The 24,414-nt window shown below is 24.5% G+C and overlaps 1 protein-coding gene across 1 annotated transcript in view; it reads right to left on the reverse strand.

Moving 5' to 3' along the window:
* The window catches only part of LOC122501265 (transcription factor Sox-19b-like), a 51,182-nt gene that overhangs the window by 16,127 nt on the left and 10,641 nt on the right, over nt 1-24,414 (reverse strand). The window contains exons 2-3 of the mRNA XM_043610599.1: nt 20,125-20,387; nt 3,024-3,218 (exon numbers count right to left, since the gene is read on the reverse strand). Coding sequence (XP_043466534.1) covers nt 3,024-3,218; nt 20,125-20,387 — 458 coding nt within the window. The remainder of the gene's footprint in view (nt 1-3,023; nt 3,219-20,124; nt 20,388-24,414) is intronic.

Below are 24,414 nucleotides of genomic sequence, written 5' to 3' on the forward strand. Positions count from 1 at the left end.
TTTTTTGGTTTCGTAGTATTTCCAAATTTTTTTTTTCGATTTAAGACATTTAACAATATGGAAAATTTGAGAGATTATCAAAAGTATCACGATAGTATCAATAGTATCAATATTATGAAAATAATATCAACTGTCTTAAAATAATATCAAAACTATCAAAACACAACAAAAAGGGATATTTTCAATTAATAAATTTGGACAATTTTTTATAAAATTTACAAATCTCAATTTCAGATCATTATTAGTTAGAAAGGAAAAAACTGAAAAAGAGGCACAGCAATATTCCTTAAAATATTATTAGCCACAATATTTATTTCAGAGAATTTTAGTCGATAGAATTTTCATTTAAAGTTTTCATTTCAACTGCTTATTTGCAATTCTCGATTTTTTAGTTATCAAAAATTTTACTAAACAAAATATTAGGTGAGTCAATTTTTATTTATTGGAATTTTTAATTGAAAATCCCTTTATTTAAGAGAAATCTAATCGAATCATATTTTACTATGCGGAAAGAAAATGAGTATTACACTTTCTAAAAGTAATTTACAATTTGGGGAGAAAGTCCCACAAAAGCGAAATTTTGAGAATCAAACTAATGTAAATTGAATATATTAATTAGTTAAATTTGACTATAAAGTATTTAGATTTTACTATAAATAACAAATTAGTAATTAGAATTGAAAAATAAATTAAAACCATAAAAGAAATAGTAATTAGAATTTTACTGTAAATTAATTACTATCAATTAGTAAAATTCCACTAGAAATGATTCAAATTTTACGATAAATAAATTAAAATTTTACTATCAAGTAATTAAACTATTCTAGGAAATATTTAGATTTTACTATAAATTAGTAATTAAAATATTATTATAAACTTTATTATCTTTACTAACAACCTCTTATATTTTACTAGGAAATTTTTCGATTTTACTACAAAAGTTAATTACATTTTACTATAAACTAGTTACGTTCTACTATAGAAGCCAGTTTAATTATTCAAATTTTACTATAAACTAGTTAAATTTTACTATAAATTAGTTAAACTTTACGAGAAAATACTTAGATTTTACTATTAATTGTCAATTAGAATTTTACGAAAAACTAATTTAACTTTACAATCAGTTATTTAAATTTGTACATTAAATTATTTCGATTTTACTATAAATTATTAAAATTTTACTATAATTTAGTTGAATTTTATTACAAGCTAATTTAAATTTTTTATACCAATTAGTTATTTTACTAGTAGCTGATATGATTTTACTAAAAATCAATCGAATTTTACGAGTATCTAATTGGATTTTACTATAAATTATAGTCTGCGTGCAAATAATTAAATTTTATTATTAATTAGTTAAATTTAAACTATTAATTCTTTAGATTTTACTATGAATTAGTAAAATTTTATACTATAATCTGGTTAAATTTCACTATGAACTAGTTCAAGTCCACTAAAAAATAGTTTAATTTTACATTCATTTAGTTAAAGATTAGTAGTTAAAAATTAGATTTTACTATAAATTAGTTAAATTTTACTTAGAACTTCTTATATTTTACAATAAATTATAGTTAACCTTTACTACAAGTTGATTGAATTTTACTGTAAGCTTCTTTAACTTTACTATCAATTAGTTAAATTTTTGTGGACTAATTAAATTTTACTATATAGTAGTTAAATTTTACTACCAACTAGTTACAAATTGTACTATATAAAGTATTTTAATAGTTAAAATTCTCTGTAAACCAGTTCAATTTTACTGTACTATAAAGTAGTTAAATTTTACTACCAACTAGATGAAAATTTTACTGTACTATAAAGTAGTTAAATTTTACTACCAACTAGTTAAAAATTTTACTATATGAAGTAGTTTAATTTTACTATAATCTAGTGAAATTCTCTGTAAACCAGTTAAATTTTACTGTAAACTAGTTAAATTTTACTGTAAACTAGTTGAATTGTACAAATTGTTGAATTGTTAAATTTTACTAATATCTATAGTTACTATTTATAAATTTAACTATTTAAATTTTTACTAATAAATTTTTAAGATAATTATTGTTTTTACCATTTAATTTAAAAAGCATACAACTAATTTAGATAAAAAAATATGCCATGTAAAAATCGCTTTGTCTTTAACATCCCCTTAAATTTAAATTATTTTAAATTTAATTTAAATTTCGTTAAATAGAATTTTTTTTTAAGTATAATTTTAATTCATAGTAAAAATTTTGTTAAATAGAATTTTCTTTAAGTAAAATTTTAATTCAGTAAAAATTTCGTTAAATAGAATTTTCTTTACGTAAAAATTTTGTTAAATACAATTTTCAACAAGTAAAATTTGCTTTAAGTAAAAGTTTCGTTATAAATAAAATTTTCATCGAGTATAAATTTCGTTGAATAAAATTTTCGTTAAATAAAATTTCGCGTTATTTTAAAATCAAAATTATTTTCAAACCTATAGTTAAAAATTCTAAAAATTCTCTCTAATAAAACTGTAAATCCAATAAATAGTCTAATAATTTTTACCACTAATCAAAAATCCCCATTTCTGCATTTTTATAAAAAAAAAAATAGTGAAAAGTGTGTCGAAGGGCTAATTTTCTAAATAGTGATTGTCAAATTATTTAAAAGTAACCACCAATTATTAAATTACAAAAACTGGTTTCTTTTACTCCCATATATAAACTTATAATTGATTCGAAAAATTTTCGGCTCTTTCAAACGGGTTTATAATATACGCTCTTGAAAAATTATGACCCGTTTTTTTTTCAAAGTTCTACTCAAAGGGACGATTTGTACCTATTTCTTCTATAGTATATACGCACTTCTTGAATCTGTTCAACTCTTTAGTACTTTTTATTTTGAGAAAAGGACTTTCGAGTGTCTCTTATGCGTGTGTACAGAAAAAAAAAAAAAAATTACAGCGCGGCAACAAAAAAAGAAAACAAGTTTTATACAGGATGTATATATAAACGATATTAATATCATTTTTTTTTTATTTTGGTTTTGAAAAGACTCACCGGCTCTGAGTGCATCCATTGGCACACTGGGATAGGGGATGCTGTAGGGGTAGCCTTCTTTCCTGAGAGTCTTTGGCTTTCTTCTGGGTCGATACTTGTAATCCGGATGCTCCTTCATGTGCATGGCTCGTAACCTCTTTGCCTCGTCGATAAAAGGTCGCTTGTCGTCTTCGGATAACAGTTTCCATTCAGCGCCTGCGCACAAAAATGAAAAATTAAAATTAAAAATAAAGAATATGATCTGAATAATTAAAAGAGGAAAATTTATGTCTGTGTGTGTATGAGTGTATTCTTTTTTTTGTGTACAATGTGTGCGGAAATATAAAAGAGGGATTTTTGTAGGGAAAACAACTCTTTAATTTTTCTTTTCTGTCTTTTTTCTTTCTTTTTTTTTCTTTTTCTTTCCTGTTTCTTTTTTCTTTCCTTTTTCTTTTTTTTCTTTCCGTTTTCTTTTCATTCTTTCCTCTCACTTTTCTTTCTTTTCTTACTCTTTTCTTTCTTCCCCTTCTATTTTCTTTCTTTCCCTTCTAATATTTTCTTTCTTTCCTTTTTCTTTTCTTTCTTCCCTTTTTCTTTTCTTTCTTTCCTTTCTCTTTCCTTTCTTTCCTTTTTTCTTTTTTATTTACTTTTTTCTTTCTCTTTCTCTGTCTCTTTTCCTTTCTTTTTCCTTCTTTTTTTACCCCCTTTTATTTAAATGCTGTACAGTCTTTATTTACGTTTTTCGCGGAACAATAGAACGTCATTACAGCGCGAGTGGAAAATTTCTTTCTCACTTTGAAGCCTTAATAACGTGTGTAAACTGCCGCGCAGCTTCTCTTGTTCACGCGTATACAAAAAAATGAATAAAAATATTGTTTTAGAACTTTGTACTTTAAATCAAATTTACTTTGTGTCTTTTGTATTCTGTCACAAATTTTTTAAAATACAGTGCAATTTTGTCACAAAAATCAGAAAAATGTTTATTGAGAAAATGGTAAATGGAGAAATTTTTGTTTGTATAAATCCCTTGGTTTTTTTTGTAGAAAGAAAATTGTGATGTAAATTTTGTTTGCAATTAAGTTAAATATTCTCGAGGGATTTAATCTCGTAAATTGCCAAAGGCATTTAGTAATTACAGATTCAGGCATTCAAAATATTTGAAGGTATCTCGCTTCTTTTCCATTGTGGGCAGGTTTTTGTTCTGTAACGCGGTCCCAAAGGGCAAACAAAGAAGGGTCGTGACGAGGTTAAGTAGCAGACAAGAGACGAAAAAGGGATCAGAGAGACATAGGAAGGCTAAAAAAAGTACTTTCATATGTATGAAGACATTAATTTATAGTGAAATTCTCATTAGACTTGTATTTTGTCCTCATATATAATTCTTTTCTCACAATGAACAAAAAACACTTGTTCACAAATCCTCACTATTCACTTTTCTACTCACTCTCTCTTCAGTTGACTTTTATTCATTTTAATACTTCCCGAGATAATGGGAACGAGAAATAAGAAAGAAATTACTGCAGGGGAAAATTTTTTCATTTGTAGTGAGTTATTTTTCCGATCTGTAAATTTTAATTCTGCTTTTTCTTTTTTACTTTTTCTTTTTCTTTTTTTCCTTTTTCTTTTTTTTTTTTTTTGAAAAGAAAGATTTGTAAAGGAAAAATTTATAAAGAAACAAATGGAAAAATTTATAAAAAAAAAAAAAATGTGCGGAAAGAAAATCTCCGGGAGAAAAATTCAAGCTAGAAAAATTCTGCACAAAAAATGCGGAAGCCAAAAAGAAAATATTTGAAGACGAATAATAATTAGCTGAAGAAAAAATCCAAAAAGAAAAATCAGGGTTGCCACAAAAATTTAATTTTATTTTTTCCTAACTTTTTCCTGATTTCCAGAAAAATTTTTGACTTTTTCCCTGACCCTGAAAATTATTCTGATTCACACCAAAAATGATTAGATTTAAAAGAAAAATGTTGTATTACATTTATTTACGAATTTCTTTAATTGTTAAAATATTCAAAAACATCAATTATTTCTTTTTTAAATAAATATTTAATCATTAAGATTTTCAAACTCAAATCTTCTGAAATTCACTAACTTTTGAGAATAATATTATAAAACATGAAGAAATCGATCACTCCGAGTCTTCGACTCGGAGTCATCGATTTCTTTATGTTTTATAATAAATTTAAGATGGCAGAGTGATAAAATCATTATTTTATATCATCAGAGAATATTGTAACTATAAATTAAAATTTTCAAAGACTTTAATGTGAACCCTTTTCAAAATTCAATTATTTCTAAAAATTCACGCCATAATGCTTTTAATATTCATTTATTATATAAAATTTTAACAAAAATTCAATTTCAAATCAATTTTTATTAGTAAATTATTCGAGAATTCAATTGTTTAAATACAAAAATAAAAAATTTAATTAATAATTTAATTTTTATGAAGAATTTTATCAACATTTTTTTTAAATAATTGAATTCTTTTGGCGATTTTTAAAAAAATTTTTAAAATAAATGCAATTTTCTATCATTTTATTTAAAATTGTGCAAAATATAATTGAAATTCTGCGATAAGTTTTATTATTTATGAAAATAATTTAATTCTTGCAACGAATTTTATTAAAAATTTTTTTAAAGAATTGAATTCCTGTGAAGAATTTTATTTGTGAAAATAATTCAATTCCGGAGACAAATATTATTATTTATAAAAATAATTGATCTCTTGTGAAGAATTTTATTCAAATTTTTTTGAATAATTAAATTTACATAAAAAAATGTATTATTTGTGAAAATAATTGAATTCTTAAGAAGAGTTGTATTGAAAATAATTTAATTGTATAGGAAAATTTTATTAAATTTGCAATTTTATTAACTAAATCTTGCAAAGATTTTTGTCAACATTTTTTTAAATAATAGAATTTTTAAAAGAAGTTTATTTAAATTTTTTGAAATAATTGAATTTCTCAAAACTATTTTTTTTTTTTTGATTTTCTGAATATATTTGAATTCCTTTGAGAAACTTCATTAAAAAATTAAAAATAATTGAATTGGTGCGAAGAAATTTATAAAAAATTGATAAGTTTGAATTCCTGTGAAATTTCCATTAATATTTTGATTGAATAATTGAATTCGTTTGGAAAATTTTATTAAAATAGTAAATATTATAAATAATTGAAATGCGGAAAATTTTTTAAAATAATTGAAATTTTGCCTAGAATTTTATTATTTATAAAGATAATTGAAATTTTAATGAGAATTTTTAAAAATTTTTGAACATAATTGAATTTATCCGAAGAAGTTTATCACTTTTGAAAATAATATTGAATTTCTATAATCAGTTGTTCTTAAAATTTCTATTGAAATTCATTAAAAATTTATATTTTCTAAAATATCAAATTTAAACCTTTGAAGTTTATCTATTTATGAAGATTGTAAACGCAATAACTCTTTTGAAATCCAATTAATTTTGAAATTTTGAAGTAAAATTATTCATTAAATAATTTATAAGTATAATAATTTTATGATAGTTGTTTAAGAATTAAATTATTAAAAAGGAAATTATTATCAGAAATAGAAAAAATTCAAGGGTTTGTATTTGAATTCTTTGCAGTTTCATATTTTATGTGTAAAAAAAAAGACACCAAAATTCAGAATTTTCTTATAAATTCAAAAAATTATATTTTTTCCAGTACTGACGAAAAAATTGCAGATAAAAAAATATTTGCACAAGGTTAATTGGAGGAAGAAAAAAATTTGATGAAGAAAAGTTGTCATCAAAAAAGTATTTCAAGAAGAGGAATTTGCAGAAGAAAAAATATTTCAAGAAGAAAAATTCAGAGAAGCAAATTTACAGACAAAAATTTCCTAAAGACAAAATTGAAGAAAACAAAAAAATCGCAAAAGAGGAAAAAAAATTGCAAAAAAGAGAGAAAGACATAAGTTTCAAAATTTTTCGGTAACTTGACTGTAGTTCTCTGTGTGTGTGTGAGCGAGTGGAGAATTTTGTGTATAACTTTAAGGGGGTGGACGGAGGAGAGGCCATAGTAGTGGGAAACAGGCACCGAGTTCCGTGGACCGATTGTTTCCCCAAGAATTAATTACCACTTGTTGTGAAGCGCTGAAAACAAAGCGAGAAGTCTGGCATCTAGCGACGAGCGGAACCGAGACCAGAAACTCTCTCTCTTTCTCTCTCTCTTGCGTCTCCAACGTAATACCTATGTGACGCTATGGCCTTAACGGAACAGAACATCACAGAGAACATAGGAACTCAACTACTGTGTACAGAAACGTTACCCAGACTCCTGTATATACCATGTTTGAGAAACAATAGAAACAAAGGAAGTACCGTCGAACGTAACAAAAGCCCACGACGTCGTTGGGTGCCCGTGTACAACGTCTCTAAAATCAAAATCGTCCCCAACAATCCCACCCCTCCTCCGCCAGCTTTTCTTTTAGTTTCCATTCCACTTCTCATTTTGCTCATTCTTCTTCTGTGTATGCGATATTTTTTTTTTTTTTTTGAGGAAAAGACAAAAGAAAATCTTGTGAATTTTCTCAGAGACTTTTGTTTTTGAGATTGAGGGAAAATGGATTCTTTAGGTCTTTGTTCTTTTTGGTTTTCTTTTTTTGTTCGTAATTTTATTAAAATTGGTATAGATTTTTAAGTTTAGAGAAATTTGTTAGGTGATTTATTTGGATTTTTTTTAGCAACAAAGGCAAAATTAGTTGAGAGGAACGTTTGGAGACTGTTTTGTCAAATCGAGACTTGGGCTCTGAGTAGAAAAGTCGAAAAAATAGAAATAATAACGATTTTATTTTCTGTAGTAAAGTTATATTGCCAAAACAACGGTTCTGTTTTAAATTTAAAAAAGTTATTTTCCCAAAGAAAGAATATTGTTCTGAATAGAAAAAGTTGTTTTCTAAAAGCAAGCAAAAATAATTTGAAATTAATCCCCAAGTTTCAGTACAAAAACCATATTATTAATTGCAACCAATTTTCCCATTAGTTGAATAACATAAAAATACAAAGCAACATTCTTTCCATTTTATCGCGACTTCCATTTCTACTCCAACAACAACAAAAGAAAGTAATGCAACCATTATATCAATTTTGATGAAAAACGATTATTCGTTGACACAATTTTTTCCATGAAGAAGAAAAAAGAAAACATAAGCAAGAAAATGTAATTCTATTTCCGCCTTTTATTCCCGACCGAGGTATTCAATTTTTTTTCTTTCCTTTTTTTTATATATACAACAAAAAGGAGAAGCTTTTTAAAGCGCGGGATTCGGTTTTATTTTCGTCGTCTTGACGTTGCAAAACCATTTCATTTACGACTCGAGTTTTGTGTCTTTTCTAATGGAAGCTTCGTATTATGAATGACCGTGATCTTTTTTTTTTACAAAAACAAAAAAACAAAAAAAAAAAAAACATTATCATGAAAGGCGCGCGCAAAAATTGTAACAAAAGATTTGAAATCTCGGGAAAGAATACGATCTACTTTTATGCCACAGTTGTCAGGACTTCCACCCGTTTCAACATTGTTTCTCGTTTACACTAGAGAATCAGAATTTGCGCACGTGAAAACAATGCTTATACGTGGTATTCTTGCTTGAGATTATGTATATATATGTGTATTCGGTGATAACATGATTCTACTATCAGGTGCAAAGTCTCTCTCTCTCTCTCCCTCTCTCTTTCTAGATGTAAATCCCGTGAGAAGAAAAAAAAATGATTTCTCATCCATAATTGTGTTCTATTTTTTTTCTTTTTAATTTTAAAGGGCACTTCTTTTTTTGTGTCACGACGACAGCACTTTCTGTAATTCGTTGTGCATTCTCGAGGGATGCTGAGAAATGCGAATCGTACTTTTTTTTGCATAAGCTTCTTTTTTTCATTAGTATACAGTATTCGCTGTTTATTATTATATAAGTTATATGGAGCGATATTCGAAAATTATGTTTTAAGGAGAGAAAATAGGATATTTTCTTTCGAAATAAAAATTACTTTCTGAGTTTAGTTTAGAGTTTACTGTAGAGTTTACTTTTAAGTGGATTAAGTTTTTTTTATTGCATGGGATTAAATTTGCATTTTGGTAATAAATTTCTTTTGTGGTAGAGAATTTATTTGTAAGTTGATAGACTTGTCTTGTTAATGCATGAGTATAGAAGAGGTTCGTTTAACAAGGGGACTTATTTTTTTAAGTAGAAAAAGCTGTTTCACCAAGACGGCATTTGGGTCTTGAGTGGAAATTTCTACTTCAATATTTTTTATGTAGAAAACAGTTTTCTATTTTTTTTAATTCAATATTTAGTAACTATAGAGTATGCTTTAATTGTTTGAATCTAAATTATCAGTTTTTTACTATTGAATGTTTAGGATTTTATTAATTTTTAGTAGAAAACAATTAATTTATTAGTAGAAACTTACTGACTCTTAGTAGGGAACTAATAATTTTGAGTAGAAAATAAACAATAATTTTTAATCTTAAGTAGAAAAAGACTTTTAAAGTAAGGTGTCATTTACGATTAAAAACACTAAAAAAACTACTCTGTTTTCAGTCAAGTTATAGCAAAATTTATTGTCAAGTAGATAAAGTTTTTTCACTGCAGATAATATTTAGAATTTGAAAAAGGATTTTTTTCTCTATTAAAAGTATAGATAAAGTTGTCTTATCAAGACGTTAATTAATAACCAACTATGTAGAGAGGAGAATTTTTCCAGTAGCTTTTACTTTTAAGTATAGCAAATGTTCAATGTTTTATTTAATTTAAATAATATACAAATTTTTTTATATTATTTTTTTAAAATAATTTTCAAATAAATATTTATTTTTTTCTTTTATTTTCTAAATTCTTGAATTTTCTAAGTGCGGAACACATTTTTTTATTTGTACTTTTCATTTGAATTTATTTCTACTTTTTCATTATATTTCTATTTTTAATTTATGTTCTTTTTAATTATTTTTTTCGAACTAGATTAATTTTAAGTAATAGATAAACACAATTTTTACTTGAGACAGCGTTTCCTCTATAGATAAAAAAAAGTCTTGTTATCAAATTTTTAACAGCTTAAGTCATTGAATTTATTTATTTATTCAATAACAGGCTTTGCACTCATCTACTTAAGCCTACTATTTATTACTTTTTTTACGTTATGTTACTATTTGGGTACTTTTTTTAGATTTCAGCCACTAAAAGCTACTATTTCAATTTTTCTTTTGAGAATTTCCACTATTTTAAATTCGCTAATACTAGAAATAAAAAAAAACTATTCTCAAAAATTATAAACAAATTCTTTCAAACGATTCAATTATTTTCCAAAAAATATTCAAAATTCAATTATTATCATTATCTAGTATTTTCATGAAATTTTGCAAAAGAATTCAATTAGGTAGGTATTTAAAAAAAATTGATAAAATTCATCCAAAGTTCAATTATTTTCATAAATAATAAAATTTTCACAGGAATTCACTAATAATAACATTTTTCATGAAAATTCAATTTTTAAAAAAAAATGTTTGATAAAATTCTAAACAAAAATTCAATTATTTTCATAAATAATAAAACTCAGCAAAAATTTCAATTATTTTCAATTCTATTTTAAATTAATTAAGTGAAAAATTCAATTATTTTCACAAATGCAGTTTTCCACAAGAATTAAATTATTTAAAATAAAATTTTCATAACATTTATTATGAAAAAATTAATTATTTAAAAGAATGTTTATAAAATTTTTATGAAGAATTCAATTATTTTCAAAAATAACAAAATTTTGCACAGAAATTTAATTATTTTTAAACATTTTAATAAAATTTTTCGCAATACATAATTCAATTATTTTCATAAATAATAAAATTCTTCTAAGGAATTTAATTATTTTTTAAAATTTTAATAAAAATGTTTGCAACTATTCAATTATTTTTATAAATAAAAAAATTCACCGCAGAATTTCAATTATTTTTAATATAATTTTATAGGAATTGCTCAAAAAATGTAATTATTCTTGAAAATTTAATTTCAATTCCTCAAAAAAATCAATTATTTAAAAAAAAGTTTAAAATTCTTTGCAAGAATTCTATTATTTAAGAAAATATTAGGATTTTTCACTGGAATTCAATTATCTTGAAATATTTTTAAAAAACTATTCAAAAGAAATCAGTTATTTTAAATACAATTATTTTAATTAAATTTTTTTTTAAATAATTCAATTATTCTTTTAGATTTTAATTAAATTTTTCCTATGAATTCAATTATTTACATAAATAACTCTTCGAAAGAGTTCAATTTATGTCGATAAATAACAAAATTGTTCCTGAAAATTCAATTATTTTGAAGCATTTTCATAAATCTTTACAAAATTCAATTATTTTCATAAATAACAATATTAATCACAAGAATTCAATTATTTTGAAAAGTAATAAATTTTTTCTTGGAAATTCAATTATTATAAAAAATTCTAATAAAATCGTTCGCAATAATTAAATTATTTTCATAAATAATAAAATGCTTTTTAGAAATTCAATTATTTAGAAAAAAATTTAATAAATTACCACACAGACATTGAATTATTGTCAGAAATTTTAATAAAATTCTTTGCAAGAATTAAATTATTTTTATAAATATTTAAATTCTTTCATGAATAATAAAATTCGTTTCAGGAATTAAATTTATTAGCAGGATAGGAAAGAAGTAAATATTTTTGATGAAAATTAGGAAAAAGTGAGGAAAATAAAAAATATAGAATGTAATTTTTGTCAGTTTTGTGAAGTGTGTCTAAAACGAGTTTTTTTTTGGTCGTCAAGTTTAATTTTTCGATAGCTACTTTTTTTTAACTACTTTTTTTTTAGTTTGAAAGCTATACTTTTTGCTACTTTTTCAAAAATTAATTACACTGTGCGACACATTTTTCTTTCCCGGTTGGCTCTAGTGCTAAATGATAGTACAAATAAACAGTATTTCAACCCTCCAAGGGTTTTTGAAATGTAGCTCAAATTTATTTTTTATAAACCTTTGAACTTATGCTCATTTTTGTGAAATTTTCAAAAATTTTCAATCTTTTGCTATATTTAAGTAGAAATATGAATTAAGTAATGAGTAAAATATAAGTATTAAATAAATTCTAATTAAAAAGGTGTAAAAAAAAGGTGTAATTATAGTACTTAATTGGAAAAGTGATTATAAAAGCTAATTTATCGAATTTTTCTGTATTTTTTTAACAATTTTTTTATAACCATAATGTAAATAAATATAATCATATTTAAATTGTTTAACAATTTTTCCAAGCAAAAAATATTCAAAACAATTTTTTTAAACAATCTATTTTTAAAATTATATATCACAAAAGGTGCAAGATTTTTTAAAAATATCACAAATTGTAACGTGAACTTTAAAATTTTATAAAAATATGAAATGAACTAAGTTTGCAAAATTCTTTTGGGGTTTCATTATTGCATACATCTATTTCAATTTAAGCCTACACTTATTTGGGAAAGAAACAATAAACCGAAAATTGTTGCACACTGTTATCGAGTGCAAAGTCTACAATAAGTATTCACTAATAAAAATTTACTTTATTTTTTTTATTTATTTACTTTTATTTCCTTTTAAACTAGTAAATTTTATTTATAAATTTGTAGAAACGACTATTTTTTAATAAAAAAAAACGTAAAAAATCGAATTCAAAAAGTCGAAATTGTTTTCACTTAGATGAATTTTTTTCGGATAAATTCTTAGTAAACAGTATAAATTATACTAAAAAGTAAATTTTCCTTGATTTCCAAAGACTTTTCTCCGCAGTAAATTTAGAGCTTATTTAAATTATTTCTAGTTTGAACTAAAAAAAAGTGGTATAGTAGTTCCTGCCTACACTTTGTATCTGAATAAAGTGCAAGAAAAGTCACATTATATTCGCTAAATATATACAATTGACATGTTTTCGAAAGCAGAAATTGTGGTATAAACGCGCACTTCTATTTACGTTATGGCTTTATCGAATCGATACACGTTTTCTGTCGTTTGAATAGGTTTTTGGCCATGGTTTCGTATGTAGGTGCACAGCACCAGGCTTGATGACAGAGAGAGAGGAGGGTGTTAAGGGAGAGAGCCAAAAGAGAGTTTTCGATGGTATGAAGGGTTGTAGAATCGTATTTGTTTAGAACAATGGTTCCTGTTGGCTTTCGACGGTATTAGTCGGTATGTTCTCAAGCAATACTACTGACTCTTCTATTACTCCTTCTCTCACTCTCTCCTTCTCTCTCACTCTCATTTTCTCACTCTCTCTTTCTCTCTCACTCTCTTTTTCTTAGTCTCTCTCTCTTTTTCTCACTCTCTTACAAAAAGACAGACATCGAGAGAGAAAAAGAGAGAAATAGAGAGAGAGAGAGAGAGAGAAAAGGAGAGAAAAAGATAGAGAGAAAGAGAGAGAGAGAAAGTGAGGAAAAGAGGAAGAGAGGAAGAGAGAGAGAGCACCCCCGTCCTCTAATTTTCTCTCCTCCCCTTTCGCAGCCCCCACGAGCTTTCCGGGACCAACCGAGCTTTCCAGCATAATGGCTGCTGCTTTTCAGACTTTTCGCCATCAGACAATGCCGTTTATTTAACATCGTTTAAAAGTACAAAGCCTGTTAATTAATGGATGGTAGCAGAGGCCGTGACGTTCGGGGTCGAGGGAAAATCAGAGGCGGGATCATCGAATAGCTATGGCAGCCGACACTGTGCTTTTTATCACAAAAAAGATAACACACAAGGAAAATTGGAAAGAGTCAATCAATACCGAGCGCGCGTTATTTGAATATAAAATTTCATTTTCATCGGGATATTATATTTTCTATTTTTTAAATAGGCAGGAGTTATACTTTCGTTCGTCAATTTCGAAAAAACACAGTTCCATCCCTATTTTTTGCTTCTTTTCATTTTTTGGTTATAATTATTCTCTTTAATAATAGTTTCTGTATGAAAGCACACTCTTAACTTAGAAGTATTAAATTGCGACGAATTGATACTAAAAATGTCGATCAAATAAAAAATTGATTCAAATTTTTGGGAAAAATTTTATTTATCTACTTTAGAATCAGTTTGATATTTTCAAGAAAACTGTGAGTTATTAAAATTTACTGTCTTAATCTAAATTAGTGAAAAGTGATCTACTTATTTAAATAAATAAAAAATTTCTAATATATTTTAAAAAAAAATTTCAATTTTTCATTAAAAGTTGAGTAAAAAATACTTAAACAGGGTTGCCACAAGTCAGAAAAGTTAGGGAAAAGTCAGAAAAATTAGAATTGGTCAGGGAAATCAGGGAAAAGTCAGGAATTTTCATTAAAAGTACTGGAAAAAATTTAATTTTTTAAATTTATAAGAAAATTTTGAATTTTTGTGTCTTTTTCGTTTTACTTATAAACTATGAAATTGCAAAGAATTCAAATACAAACCCTTCAATTTTTTCTGACAATAACTTAGTTTTAAATAACTTAATTCTTGAACAACTATCATAAAATAAATAAATTTTCATTAAAATTTCAATTATCTTTATAAATAATAAAAATTCTTCTCCGAAATTCAATTATTTTCAAAAAATTTAATAAAATTCTTGGCGAAATTTCAATTATTTTAAAAAATTTTCCGCATTTCAATTATTTATAATATTTACTATTTTAATAAAATTTTCCAAACGAATTCAATTATTTAAACAAAATATTAATGGAAATTTCACAGGAATTCAATTACTTATCAATTTTTTATAAATTTCTTCGCACCAATTCAATTATTTTTAATTTTTTAATGAAGTTTCTCGAAGAAATTCAAATATATTGAGAAAATTAAAAAAAAAATAGTTCTGAAAAGTTGAATTATTTCGAAAAATTTAGATAAACTTCTTTTAAAAATTCTATTATTTAAAAAAATGTTGAAAAAATTTTTTACAAAAGATTTAGTTAATGAAATTGCAATTTTAATAAAATATTCCTATATAATTCAATTATTTTCAATACAATTCTTCTTAAGAATTCAATTATTTTCACAAATAATACATTTTTTAATGGGAATTCAATTATTTACAAAAATTTGAATAAAATTCTTCACAAGAAATCAATTATTTTCATAAATAATAAAGTTTGTTTCTAGAATTCAATTATTTAAAAAAATTTGAATAAAATTCTTCACAAGAAATTAATTATTTTCATAAATAATAATATTTTTCTCCGGAATTCAATTATTTTTACAAATAAAATTCTTCACAGGAATTCAATTCTTCAAAAAAAATTTGAATAAAATTCGTTACAAGAATTCAATTATCTAAAAAAATTTGAATAAAATTCTTTATAAGAAATCAATTTTAAGAAATATTCAATTATTTATTTTTGTATTTAAATATTTAAATTCTCGAATAATTTACTAATAAAAATTGATTAAAAAATGAATTTCACTTAAAATTTTAAATTATAAATGAATATTCAAAGCATTAGAGCGTGAATTTTTAGAAATAATTGAATTTTGAAAAGGGTTCAAATTAAAATCTTTGAAAATTTGAATTTATAGTTACAGTATTCTGATGATATAAAATAATGATTTTATCACCCTGTCATCTTAAATTTGTTATAAAATATGAAGGAATTGATCACTCCGAGTCGATTCCTTCATGTTTATAATATTATTCACAAAAGTTATTGAATTTCAAAAGGTTTGAATTTAAAAATCTTAATTCCTTTAGAAAAATAATAGGTTATGATTAAATAATTATTTAAAAAAGAAATCATTGATGTTTATGAATAATTTTACAATTAAAGAAATTCGTAAATAAATGTAATACAACATTTTTTTGAAAATCTAATAATTTTTGGAGTGAATCAGAATAATCTCCAGGGACAAGGAAAAAATCAAATTTTTTTCTGGAAATCAGAGAAAAACAAAATTTAATTTTTGTGTCAACCCTGTAGAACTAATAAATTAAATGGTAAAATTTCACTGGAAATTAGTGAAAATTACTAGTAATTAAAATTAGTGAACGACTTTTCACTCAATCGAATTTAGATAGTAAATAATTAATAATAAAAAAATAATAGTATAAGAATAATTGTAATAATAATTTGTAATAATATTTTATAATAATAATTTATAACAATAATATAATAATTAATATTAACGATAGTCTCAGTTTTATATAATTTTTTTCCTCTTTCTTTATGATTAAAACATTAATTTTGAACATATGAATGTGATTCTCTCTCGTCCAGGGAGCGATCATTTTTAATTTCGAATAATATAACGTGCGCGCACGCGGGAGAATGGATAAAAGTGTAAAGAGAAAATGGACGGGAGATTTCACTATATGCAAAAAGGTTTTGTGTTGAGCCATTGTCACTTTGGTTTTTGTTTCTGCGATTCTAAAGAATCTTAGTGTCATGAGTGTGTGCTACGCGATTTATTTCGCGCGCGCCTCAAGAGCGACGGCCATCAAATTTTTCCCTATTTATATATATATATTCCCCGCGCGCGCTCAAATGTGAATATTCTGCATTTCTTTTTTTTCTCCTCTTTTACACAATATGTATATATGTACATAAAAACAGGAATTCAAAAATGTATAAGAGAAAATTCTCCATTTAATATATCCAATTTGAATACGCATAGATGGAAAGAAGAGAATAAAGAAGAAGAGATAAAGGACGAATGAAATTAGTCGGAAAAGCAGAGAATAAAAAAAAGATGTAAAATAAAAGAAAAGAGATGTTAAAACTTAGATTGTTACGCTGAGAAAAAAATTTATTTGATTAAAATAATCGATTACTTGACTATTAAAAATTCAAATACAACGGTCAAGTATTTTAAAAATGATAAAACTTTCAAAAAAGAAAAAAGAGAGACAGAGAAAAAAAAGTGTTTTAATACGCAACGAGCAAAAGTCGTTTTCTTTAGGTTTGAGAAAAAAAAGCTCTGGGAAACACGAGAAGGAGACTTCGGTAAGCGGCAAAAATACTTCATTAGGATGAAAGCTCGCTTCTTCTTGGGTAAAGCCTCTTCTTCTCCTCCAAAACTCCCTCCATTTTTCTACCCTTTTCTTTTCGTCTCTTCGGTTTCTAGTTTTTTATGTCACACACTGCTTTACACACACGTTCCAACATCCATCCACCCCAATGTTCTTCTATTTTTCCATTTGTTTTTTTACTTTTTCTTTTTTTTTTCCTTCTTTTTTTTATATACGCGGTGCAACAATGCACAGGGGTATTTCGGGGACGAGAGACAAAAAGGATTATTCCCGGAAAGAGGTGGAGGAAGGAGGGGGGGGGGGGATATTACGATCGATGAAAGAAGAGAACTAAGGGATGAAAAACAGCCAGTTCATCGCGTGTGTCTTGTAAAATGAATCACTTTATTCGAGGAGTATAAAATGAGAAGTCGCGGGGGAGTTTTTCGATGTTTTTTTGAATTTATTACATAGAAAGGGGTCAGAATTGACAAAATTTAGGAAATACAATGATTTTTTCAAGTACTATTAAATTAAAAATGGGATTTTGATTTTTAATAAAGAGATTTAGTTTAGAAAATGGTGAGTTTTCAAATAAAGTAAAAAATTTTCGTACTATTTTATTTTATAACTTATTTTATTTACTTACAGTTGATTTTTTATTTTTGACTTGCAACTATTTTAAATCAGGCTTTTTCTTTAATTTTTTCTATCAATTGTTGATATTTTATCTTTTTTCATTTGTCTTCATTTATTTTAATTTTTAAATCAAAATTTTTGTTAGAATTGTTATTTTTGTTAAAATGGTTTGTTTGTTATTTATTATTTGTTAGAATAGCTATTTTTTTAGAATTCCATAAACTTTATTGTATCCGAAATAAATTTGAGTAAAAATTAGTAAATTTTACTTTGGACATGAAAAATCTTCTTAAAAAATATTAAAATTTGCGATATTAAAAATTTTTATTTACAGATATAATTTTTATTGATTTAAAAAGAAAATTTCTTTTGCAGAAAGGCTAGAAAAATTTACTATACAACAGAAGAAAAATTTACTCAAACAATAATATTTTTTAATTAAAATTGTACTTTGAATTGTACTTGAAAACAATTTTTAGAAAAATTTTTCTGTACAAAAATAATATATAGAAATAGTAAAAGTTTTCTATTGAAAATCCTTACTTTCAGTGTAATCCAAAGTAAATTTCAGAAAAAATTGTTAATATTTACTTTAGATATGGTAAAATATTTCTCCCAAAAATAGGAAAAATATACTGTAAAAAATTTTCAATTTCAGAATAATTTTCAATTTTCAAAGAAAACTTCTTTAGGGTAAAAATTCGAAAAATTTACTTCAGAAAAAGTTAAATTTACTTTAAAAATATTAATTGTAAGTAACAAATTGAAAGTTGAAAGCAAATTTTTTGAAATTTTTATACAATAATAAAATATATGGAAATAGTAAAGTGTGCGCTATTAAAAATCGTTGTATCTCGAGAGTAAATTTTATAATATTCAAAGTAAATTTCACTAAAAATTAATAAAATTTACTTTGGACGTAGTAAAATTCTCTCCAGAAATAGTAAAATTCAGTATTAAAAATTTTTATTTATAGAATAATTTTTATTATTCCAGATAAAAATTTCTTTAGTATAAAAATAGGATAAATTTAATTTAAAAATTAATTACTTTAAATTTACTTTAAAATTTACTTAAAGAGTGGTAAAATTTACTAAAATCAAAATAATAATTTTTAATAACAAATTGTACTACAATTTATAAATTTTTTTATTCAAAAATTAAGTATGAAATTTCTATTAAAGATTGTTAGAAAAAATTGTTAATTCTAGAGTAAATTTTATATTATATTCGAAGTAAATTTCAGTAAAAAAAACTAAAAATTAGTAAAATTTACTTTCAGCTTAGTAAAATTTACTTTAAAAATAGAATTTTGAAAATAAAACTAAGAAAATAATTAAAAATATTTTTAATTTTCAAACAACAAAAGTTTTTCCAAAGTTTGCAGAAGGTAGAAAATTTCTGTCTTCAACGTAACTAAATTCTTTACTTTATACAAAATAATTCCAATTTTTGTGAGTTTTTTTTAAATCTGGAAGAAATGGAAAAAATATACATGTTTTTATGTATTTTAGAGAATTTTATTAATTTAAGGAGATAAAAAAGGAGAAAAGAGGCCAAAATTCTGTAAAATGACAATAAATATAAAAATTTGGTAAAAAAGAGATAAAAACTGCGATTCCGTCAAATCACTTTAAGACTAGTGTCGAAATTTTCAAACCGAATTTCTAAAAATGAAATTTGTCGAAAAGATTTTTAAATTCTTGTTGAAAAATATTTTATTGAGAAATGGGAAAAATGGGTTTATTTCCATGTTTTTTTTCTCTTTGAAAAATGAGAAAAGAAGTAGCTATTTGAAAAAGCTCTTGTACTTGGGAAAAGTTCTATTTTAGCTTGTCGAGAGTTGCTGAAAGTTTTCCGTATTCACTATATGGTATACGGAACCAACCAATAACCAAATTGAATTCCCGCTTTTTCCCCCTCCAAAAAAATAAAAAATAAATAAAAAAGAGAGGCTTTCCTTCTCTTTATATGCTAAAAAGCAACTACAAGCTAACATGAAATCTTGACAAGAAATTAGAAAACAAGAATATTCTTCGTTTCCTGCTTCTTTAGAGAGAAACATTTTGCCTCTTTATTTCTATTTTATTTTCGCAAAAATTGAATTAAAATAAATAGCTGCTTGATAAATTATGATAAAAAGATTTCTATTTTGTAGAAAGTAAGAAGAAAATTCACATTTGAAAATTAATTTAATGAACTAGGTTTAAATGTTTACATAAAAATATATTTCTCCTTATTTATTTTTCATATTTTTGACTCGTTAATTAAAAAAGAATTCGTTTGCACTTAACAAGTGTTTTTTATTTTCCTTTTTCTTTTATTTTTCAAGAAAAACATCAAAAGAAAAGAGACAATTGTAAAGAAAAAATTCCTGTGTTTGCGCAAAAGGAGAAGAGATGAAGAAGCATTTTGCATTTTTCTTTCTCTTTCTGTTATTTTGTTTTTTCTTTTCGTCAAGTAAGAAGAAATTTTTTGTTAAAAGAAAAACTGTGAAGAGGAGTATTCACTTACCGAGTCTCTTTGAAATCTCGCTGTTGTGCATCTTTGGATTCTCGTGGGCGATCTTTCTACGTTGAAGTCGCGACCAAACCATAAAAGCGTTCATCGGTCTTTTTATATGGTCCACCTGCATTTTCTTAGCCGCTCCCAAAGGGCTGCCTAGGCCAACCCCCATTGGACCCACGCCCGCACTTCCTGGGGGTGAAGCCCCCGACATTCCCTGCATGCCACGAAGTGTCTCCGAGAAGGCACCGTCGCACATATTGCCGCCGGCTCTGAAAAAGCAAATTTTTTTTATTTTTTTTTTCATTCAATTCTTCATTTTTTACTGTTTTCAATTGGTAAATTAAATTAAATTTCTTATTTCATTAAGTTTTATTTTTTTTTATCTTTTTTTAATTTTTAATTTTTATCATATTTTCTTTTAATACATTTTTTTATTTTTTAAGGGTTTTTCTAAATTTTCTCCATTGACTAAATTTACTTTTTTGAACTAATTTGAATAAATAATTCAAATTAAAAAAATCATTAAATCAATTTGAGTAAATAGATAATTATTCAGCTAATTCGAATAATTGAACAGTAAAACGTGAGGTGTTAAAATAACACCAGAATGGATTACAATAATCTGCAACAGTTTAATCCCTCTAGGATTAAATTAACACCAGAAAGGATTAAAATAATCTATTTTGGTGTTATTTTTAACTATGAATGAAATTTTACTTTAAATAAAACACCAAAGTCAACGAATTGTAAAAATTCAACGAATTTAGCTTCTCCAGGGAGAATAGTAACTTAGTAAGTTAGTTACTAACTTACTAACTAACTTAGTAACATAGTTACTAATTTCAATTGTGTTCAAAAATTTTTAAAAATTCTCTTCAAAATTTCAATTCTATTTATAAATAATGAAATTCTTCTCTGATATTCAATTATTTTACAAAATTTTAATCAAATTCTTGTCAAAATTACAATTATTTTCAAAAGTTTTCTAAAATTCAATGATTTTCAATATCTACTATTTCAATAAAGTTTTCCAAAAGAATTCCATTATTAAAAAAAATTTGACGAAAATTCTACGCAAACATTCAATTATTTTCATAAATAATAAACATTTTTACAGGAATTCAATTATTTACAAATTTTTTTTATAAATTTCTTCGCAATAATTCAATTACTTTCAAAAACAATAAAATTTTTCACAGAAATTCAATTCTTTTTAAACACTTTAATAAACTTTTCCGCAAAAATTCAATTATTTTTGATAATTATAATAAAATTCCTAGAAACTATTCAATTATTTTCATAAATAATAAAATTCATAGCAGGATTTCAATTATTTATATTTTTAATACAATTAATTTTTTTGAAAAAGTTTAATTGAATTTTCTTTCATATTATTTGAAGTTTTTATTTTCTAATATGCATTTAATTAAAGAATTTAGGAATAAATTGAAATTTCGTGAAATTGAATATTGTAAACAAATGGATTTAAAAATTGCCAAAGAACTTTTTCGAAAATTATTAAAAATAATAGATAGAAAGTAAAATTGCGTAGATAAAATTTTTTGAAAATAATAATTGAATTAAAATAATGAAAATAATTTTTAAGAAGTTATAGTAAAAATATACTTATATAATATAAAATAATGGTTTTATTACTTGGTCATCTTTAATTATTGTAAAACATGAAGAAATCGATGACTCCAAGTCGAAGACTCGGAGTTATCGATATCTTCATGTTTTACAGTTATAAAAAAATTTAATGAACTAAAATTTCATTCATTGTAAAAAATAACACCAAATAGTGAAAAAATTTTTTGAAAAATATGCATTTTAAGTATCAAATTAACCATTTTATTAAAAAATGAAAATTTTTCGCCAATATTCGAATTTAAAGAGAATGGGATATGAAACTATAAATAAAGGGAGAATTTGTGGGAAATTTTCTTGAGATGCTGATTATACGTAACGGGAGTATGGTGTGTGTATATAAATAAGGACTACGAGTAGTCATCGACATTGACAAGTAGTAAAAAGCGATGTCAGTCTCATTGTGTTTGCACAGAGCTCAGGGCGATCTCTCTCGAATCGACGTCTCAAACGTCATTCGCAGAAAACGAAATAAGCACCCGAGCGTTCATGTTCTTTGTCCTCTCGAGGAAAATTTCGATCCTTTCGTTTCTAGTGACAATCGATCATTGTGGAACAATAAATTATTATGCGATAACCCCTTATGCAATAATAAATCCCCCTTCTTCGTCTTAATGCGCATGTAATTCACTATTTTCGAAAAGCATTCTCATTTTTTTCACCTAAGAAAATTTATACATATTCTTCTCGAGAATTATTAATTTCAACTAGAGAATCAAATTTATTATTTACTATTATTATTTTATATATTTATAAAAATATATTTATTATAATTTATAATTGTATATTCATTTATAATTTGATTGACTAATATAAATTAATAATTCTCTTAACCTAATTTAAACACTCAGAAGAAAATTTGTTTGAAACAACCAATTTGCTATACAGTTAACCAAATTATTATTTATTAGAAAATAATTATTAATTTTATAACTGTTATTAATTTATAGGAATTATTTTAAGAAATTTTTTGCAAAGAATAGTCAATAGGATAAAGATTTAAAAAAAATTGTGAAACTATTGTAGCGACATTATTTCATGAATAATTATTAATATAAAAATAATTAATTATAGTAGTAAATAAAACATTAGAAATTGAAACTTTTTTCGAAAAAGCGATCGAAATTTTTGAAAAAATTTAATTTAAAAAGTAAAGAAAAGTAAGAAATAACGTAAGAATAGGAAAAGTAAGAAATAAAAAAAGAAAAGAAAAAGTAAGAAAAGAAAGAGTAAAGTAAAAGAAAGAGTAAGAAAAGAAAGACTGAAGGAAAAGAAAAGTAAAGTAAAAAAAAGAGTCAGGTAAAATAAAAGAATAAATTAAAAAAAAAGAGTAATAACGTAAAAAATAAAAATTTCCCAATAAAGTTAAACCTTTTCTTTTTGCAACAATGAACTCGACAGAGGAAAAAAAGTTTTCCCGAACTTCTAAATGAAGACAGAATTTTTTTTCCCCCCTCAACAGCAAAAGAAAAAGAAGAAAAAAAATCCTCACAATTTTGTGCCCATAAAAAAATGACGTTTTGTGCGCGTATTTAAATTAGTAAGGTAAATGTGATGAATTGTCAGTATGGTCAAGTGTTAACCCCTTTGAACTTCATGACCACTAATAATGCTACCCAGACAAACTTGCAAAGTGTTCGTTTAAGTCATTGCTAATTTATTGTTAGCGTCAACCTTCACTCCACGAGGCAATGCAAAATCGCATACATGGCAAAAAGAAAAATAAGCAGAAAATTTTTCTTCTTTGTAGAATTTTCCCAAACGGATGTGGAAAAAATTCTTTCTATAAAAAAATGTGGAAAACATTTTTTCCACATTTTTTTTATAGAAAGAATTATTTTTCTGAGATAAGAATTTTGAGTATTTTTGAGGTATCTATTTGAGTATTTCTGTAAGTATTTCTTTGAGTATTCCTTTGAGTATTTCTTTGATAATTTAGTAGGATAATTTTCTCAGCATTTACTTGAGAATTTATTTGAATATTTTTTTGAGTATTTACGAAATTTTTTTTGAGTACTTTTTAAGTATTTTCCAGAGTATTTTTTTTTACTATTTTCTGATTTTTTCAAAGCATTTTTTTGGGGTATTTTCTAAGTATTTTTCAGAGAATTTTTTTAAAGTATTTTTCGGAGAATTTTTTTGAGTATTTCCTGAGTATTTTTTTGGAGTGTTTTTTGAGTACTGTTTTCAGTACTTCCTGGGTATTTTTTAAGTATTTTTTTTATATATTTTCATAGCATTTATTTAACCAATTATTTGAGTATTTTTGAAGAATTTTCGGAGCATTTATTTAATTATTTATTTGAGTATTTTTTTACTATTTTTCTGAGCATTCTATTCAGTATTTTCTGAGTATTTTTTTCTTGCATTTCATTGAGTATTTTCGAAGTATTCGAGTAGTTATTTGACTATTTTCGGAGTATATTTTTGACTATTTATTGAGTATATTCTCTGTACTTTTTTTTGAATATTTTTGGAACATTTATTTACTTATTTATTTTAGTATTTTAGGAGTATATTTTTTTAGTATATTCTGAGCATTTTTTTTTTTTTTTGACTATTTTTTGGAACATATTCCAATTGTTTTTTGGAGTATTTTCGTAGTATTTACTTGACTAATTATTTGAGTATTTTTGGAATATTTCTTTT

This window comes from Leptopilina heterotoma, unplaced genomic scaffold (assembly GCF_015476425.1).
Source record: "Leptopilina heterotoma isolate Lh14 unplaced genomic scaffold, ASM1547642v1 Lhet_206, whole genome shotgun sequence".
Classification (NCBI taxonomy): domain Eukaryota; kingdom Metazoa; phylum Arthropoda; class Insecta; order Hymenoptera; family Figitidae; genus Leptopilina; species Leptopilina heterotoma.